Raw genomic sequence first — 5,971 nt, forward strand, 5'->3', positions numbered from 1 at the left:
GGCGGGCGGTGAGGGGCGGGGGGGGGGGGGGGGGAAGAGACTCGCTTTGCTCTGCTGAAGTTTGAGGTATCAAAGAAGTCCAGGCGGGGATCGCCCATGGGAGCTCCGGGGGGGGGGAGGCTGCATCTACGGCCGCCCCTCCCCGTCCGCAAGTCAGGGCTCCTGGCTTGGCCAAACCCTTCTCAGCCTTCCAGCGAGAGCTTCCACAGGGATCCGCCTACAGACACTGGTGGAAGCGCAAGGAGGCCGTACGCCGGGGAGCCGAGCGCCCCTCGGAGCCGCCCTTCCGGTGCTGCTGGTCGTCGCCCCCCTGCTGGACGGGAGCTGCCACGTTCCCCAGCGCGGACGAGGAAGGCCGAGCTTTCGTCGACTCCAGGCTGCTCAGTCCGGAGTCCTTGTTGTCCCTCAGGTGATCTCTGCTCGAGGAATCCAACGGGCAGGCCCCGGGACCCCTCAACACGTGCTGTTCCCTCCACTCGTAATTCAGGTCTTTGAGGCCACCGGGCACCACCACAGTGTGGCGCCGCCAGCTGTTCTTCTTGCGCCGTGTCTCGGGCGGGTGCGGCTTGCGCATCTGCACCACCGGCATGTCGTCCACCGAGCCACGCAGGCGGAGGCGCAGCTGTTCTGCGAGGGAAGGCCGGACGTGGGCCTCCGTAGCCTCCACGGGCTGCAGAGACTCCTGGCTGCCCGGCGAGCTGGAGCTTGGGACTTCGGTGCTGCTCTTGGAGGCGCTGCTCTCGCTGTTGCGGCAAGGCCGGGAGAGCTTGCGCCGTGCCAGGGTGTCGCACTGCATGAGGTGGTGGGAGCTGAAAGAGGCCCGGTTGTGAATCGCTTTGTCAGAGGGAGCAGTCCCGCCTTCCCCCGACACCGCTACCCTGGCCTGTCCGGGCATCCCGGCCTGTCCGGGCCCAAAGCCGTTCTCCGTGTCAGTCTCCACGTGGCTGAACTCGCTCTGCTCATCGTCTGCCTCCTCCCCACGGCTCTCTGCCACTGACTGCACCTCAGAGCACACGCTGCGATCGATGGTGGAAAGGGTGGAGTAGCCGGATACGATAGAGCGGGCATCCGGGCTGCCCCGAGGTGCCGCCCCCTTCCTCTCTTCTGACTCTGCTTCCAACTTGGCAGCGAACTCTGCCCCGTTCTGTGCGTCGGGGGTGGGAACTCTGCCCCTGCTGCTCCGCGGTCTCTCGGCCTCTCTGAGCTCCTCCTCGGCCTTCTCCTCCTCCTCCTCCTCAGTTCCCTTCGTGGACGGCTTGGCGGCAGACTCGTGCTCGGAATCGTCGTCGGTGCTGCTCCCAAAACGTTTGGCCTCTCTCCGCTTCTTCCTCTTGTGGGCAACGGCTGATATGAAGGAAATGGCGAGCATCTCCTTGTGGCTGTGCTCTTTCCGCGAGCTCCACGAAGCCTGTGGCCAACAGAAAGGGAGGAGGGGGGTGACAGAGGAGAAAGGCATGAATGGGGAACTGGTCATGCCCTGTTTAAGTGATGGGTTAACTCTGAGAAAGAAACTCTGTGATCCGTTTATGCTTTCAAAGGGCAGAAAGGGGCATATTGCCATTCAATAACCCTTAATTTCTTTAGATCTATTTCTTTAGATTTATACCCCGCCATTCCCGCGAGCGGGCTCAGGGCAGGTTGCAACAATAAATTACAACCAATGAGTGATTAAAGGTAGATATTAAGCAATAAAAACAGTTAGAACAGTTAAGAAGAAGAGGAGATTGGATTTATACCCCACCCTTCACTACCCAGAGGTGTCTCAGAGCGGCTTACAAACTCCTTTCCCTCCCCCTCCCCACAACAGACACCCTGTGAGGTAGGTGGGGCTGAGAGAGCTCTTGACAGAAACTGCTCTTTTTCAAGAACAGCTGTGCCAGAACTATGGCTTGCCCAAGGTCATCCAGCCAGGCGCAAGTGGAGGAGTGGGGAATCCAACCCGGTTCTCCCAGATTAGAGTCCACGCACTTAACCACGACACCAAACTGGCTCTCTGGGGCATAGCAGCAATTACATATTCAGTGATCCTAAAACTGGGAACAACTGGGCTGCAGCTGAGCTACAAAGATCTTATCAGTAGCGGCCTATCAGTAGCAGCAACTGCAGCAACTGCAGCAGGAAGGCCGATTAATGGACACCCACCGCCTCAAGCTCCACTAACTCCGACTGTCTACCCTCGGGGTGCCCACGGGTCCCATGGTGCCCACCAACACTTTTCCTGGTGCCCATCAGGTGTTTTAAGAAAGAGAGTGGGCCCAGGGCTTCTGACTGACCACTGGAGATCTGATTGGCTGGGCAGATTAAAATAGTGTTGCTTCAGCAGCATCTGTCACCGCGGTGGTGGTTTTATCCTGTGCCGGTGACCACATTCTGCACCATGCAAAGTGACCTGGTAGCCAGTTTAAACAGGTGCAGGGATAGCGCACAGGCCAGAGGCAGGTGCCCTTGCGCATACTAAAAGACAGCAGTCTGCCTTACACGGTCTACTTTGGCCCCGACTCTGACTGACAGCCGCTTTCCAGGGTCTCAGGTCAAGGTCTTTCCTATCACCTCCTACCTGATTTTTTTTAAGTGGAGATGGCTCTTTTTGTAGCAGGAACTCCTTTGCATATTAGGTGACACACCCCTAATGTAGCCAATCCTCCAAGAGCTTACAGAGCTCTTCTTACAGGGGCTACTGTAAGCTCTTGGAGGATTGGCTACATTAAGGGTGTGTCACCTAATATGCAAAGGAGTTCCTGCTACAAAAAGAGCCCTGTCTGAACTGGGGAACCTTCTGCATGCCAAGCAGGTGCTCTCCCCACTGAACTATGGCTCCTCCGCCTCCTCCAAAAACTCTTATGCATCCGGGCATTCAGAGACTGCAAGTACTAAAGCGGGCAAAGCATTTCCCTCTGGACTTGGGGAGGCAACACCCGAGGGCTCCTGTGTGCCCCCCCTCCTACCCCCCCCGACTTCTCACCAAAATGGTCTGCCCTCAATACAGGAGGGTTCCCTTACCTTTGATTTAGCTGAGCCACCGTTGGTCAAATCTGCAACGATCACCCAAAAAGAAAAAGGAGAAGAAGAGAGTCTCGATTAGAGGCAGAGCATGGGCAGTGTGTGTGTGTGTGGGGGGGGAGGGGTTCGCAAGGAGAAGGAGGTGACCACATCCTAGCCCCATGTCCTCCTGACAGTTTTTGTTTGGCTTCTTAGAGCCTCATATGCTCCCAAGCAAATTCTTCCCAGGGCTGCCCTGTGTAAGCTGTGCTCCCCAAACACTCTGAAACTGCAGACCATCCTAGAAACCGTAGGATTGAGACCTAAGGCACCATTCCACTTGTGCAGCAGGCGCTCATCTGACAGAATGGCTTCCCCATCTGCCGAGGAGGGGAGGGAGAGTTTTGCCCGATTCCCGCTTTCTTCCATCCCTAAGCCTGCTTCGGCAAACTCCCAATTTGCTCCACACCCTGTTCTTTGGGGTCCACTGACCCATAGCAGCACGATTTGGGGGAGGGGGGGGCAGAAGGCTGCAGTGTAAAGGGGTCAGGGCAGAAGAGTTGCTTTTCTCTAGCTTGATTCTGCTCGGGTTGCTCAAGAACCAACCTGGCCCTGGGAAAAGGTACTGGGATATATCTGTGCAGATTCTGCACATCTTCCTTTATTTTCTCTCTCTCACACACACACAAACACACAGAGAGACATGGAACTCACAACTATGGCTGCAAACTCCAGGCAGGCAAATTCCTGGAGATCCAGAGGTGGGGCCTGGGGAAGGCAGGTCTGAAGGAGGAGAGGGGCCTCCCCACAGGGTGCAGTGCCCTCAGAGTCCCGCCCCCCAAAGCAGCCGTTTCCTCCATGGAAACTGATCTCTGTCGTCTGGAGACCAGCTGTCATTCCCACCACCTGGAGGTTGGGAACCTGACTCACAAGCTTATTTTCCTTTCAACAACTTCTTTAGTATCACTACCTGCCCTCCGGACCATCTTAAGCCTTCTGGTCCTCTCGCTAATGAGACATGCAAAATTTTTGTCCCACAGTTCCGGAGGGAAGGCATCGAAAAACATTGCATTAACGGATTTTTAAAAATCTATTAGGGGACCCAGACTCAGAGGGTGTCCTGATGGATATTTAGCTAAACCCCCCCCCCCGTCCCCCGCAACTGAATAATGCAGATGTAGCATTTGGTTGTTGCCGGATTATGGGGGGGGGGGTAATGTGTGGAGAATTTCAAATGCATGAAGGGATTGTTTAGAACAATGCAGCTCCAGTCAAAGTCCTTTGGAAATAAAGATAGCCCCCAAATGTTGAGATGCAAAGTATTTTGCAAGTTTGGGCTCTCCTCTCATTAAATGTTTCAAAGAAGAGAAGGCTGGCCTGCCAGTTCACAAGCGCACCTCCTGGGATTGCAATAAATGGCTGAAATCATTTCCCATTTGTCACTGTTTAAAAGCGGAGAACCCCGAGCCCTGCTCCAAACTTTGTGGAAGAAGGATGGGATTTTTTAAAAATGCAATAAGGCAGACTAAACGAAATTTAGTGCCCTGACCTTAGTGCTCGAAGGAAAAAGGGGAAAGAGACACTAGGAGTAAGAAAGGTCCCGAGCCACCATGAATGGACAAAGCACCACAAAGGAAAAAAGTAGGAAGTTAGCGATGGTGACGACCTTCCAGCCACTGGCGCATTCAGCCATGTGATACAAACAACAATGCTTCCAGCCAAGCCAAAGGAACAAAACTGAAGGAAATCTGATGAAGGATGTATATCTACTAGGTATGAGGTGATTCATAGGATGACAAAACCAACATGGTGTCATGGTAAGAAAGTTGGACCCAGCTGAGCTCTGAGCAGGAGCAGGAGACAGAGCTGCTAGAGGGGTGAGTGTTTTTTAATTTGCGTTCAGCTGAGGGGATTCAGCTGAGGATATTGTGTGGAGGACTGTGTTTGGGAGTGTGTGAAAGCGATTAGAGTCGTTGCAGAGTCCTGGCTGCTTGAGAGAGGGAGAGGAAGGGGCATTGTTTGACTGTGATTGACTTTAATTCAGTATTTAAGAAAGCACCTTGCCAGAGGCACGAGCCGAAGGGCGAGCTAAAGGGCTCTTTGCCTGTGGCTCTTAGACTAGGGACTCTGTAAGAAGCCCAAAAAGAGCCAGAAAGCCAAGGCCCTAGGGGTAAGGTAATCTGACTTCGACAAGAAAAACCACATAAATATAAAGGGTTTTAAAAGGGGGATTATATTTACGCATTTTAAAATAATTATGAAGCCAGAATGTCAGCAGGGGGTTGGGGCCTATCCAGTGTTTTGCATGGAGTGTCACATGTATGACTATCTGCCCACTGGACAGAAGTCTTGGGTATCTGCTTGGTGCAAGGAGCTCCTGGTTCTCAGGGAACGTGTTTGCTCCCTTGAGGCCAAGGTGGCTGACCTGGGGAAGCAGAGACAGTCAGTTAGGCACACAGAAAAGACTCTCGGGAACTTGTTAGAGATGTCCCACTCTGGATCTGGCAGCCCCGCCGCTGTCAAGGAGCATGAGGGTCAAGGAGAAACAGGGCACCGTGCTGAGGATAAGGGGAATGTGCCCTCAGAAGGAAGCTCTTCCCCCGCTGGTGAGCGGGTATCCTTTCGCACCAAGGAACCATCCCTGGGCAGGGTGGGAGGGGGGCTCTTGGTAGTTGGTGATTCAATCCTTAGGCAGGTAGACAGCTGGGTGGTGAACCCGCGTACTGACCGTATGGTGACTTGCCTGTCTGGTGCGAAGGTAACGGACATTACGTATGTTTTAGATAGGCTGGTAGATAGTGCTGGGGAGGAGCCAGTGGTCGTGGTGCATGTCGGCACCAACAATGTGGGGAAATGCAGTCGTGAGGTCCTGGAGAAAAAATTTAGGCTGCTGGGCAGGAAACTTAGGTCCAGGACCTCCAAGGTAGCTTTCACAGAAGTGCTACCTGTTCCACGCGCAGGGCTGGAGATACAGGCACAGATCAGAAGTCTC

At 54.1% G+C, this 5,971-nt stretch overlaps 1 protein-coding gene across 1 annotated transcript in view; it reads right to left on the minus strand.

Moving 5' to 3' along the window:
- Positions 1-113: 113 nt before the first annotated feature.
- Positions 114-5,971, minus strand: part of ARHGAP23 (Rho GTPase activating protein 23) — a 154,735-nt gene continuing 148,877 nt past the window's right edge. The window contains exons 23-24 of the mRNA XM_015412439.1: positions 3,001-3,032; positions 114-1,408 (exon numbers count right to left, since the gene is read on the minus strand). Coding sequence (XP_015267925.1) covers positions 218-1,408; positions 3,001-3,032 — 1,223 coding nt within the window. The 3' untranslated portion in view covers positions 114-217. The remainder of the gene's footprint in view (positions 1,409-3,000; positions 3,033-5,971) is intronic.

The sequence above is a fragment of the Gekko japonicus genome, unplaced genomic scaffold (assembly GCF_001447785.1).
Source record: "Gekko japonicus isolate JY-2015 unplaced genomic scaffold, Gekko_japonicus_V1.1 scaffold8, whole genome shotgun sequence".
Taxonomy (NCBI): Eukaryota; Metazoa; Chordata; class Lepidosauria; order Squamata; family Gekkonidae; genus Gekko; species Gekko japonicus.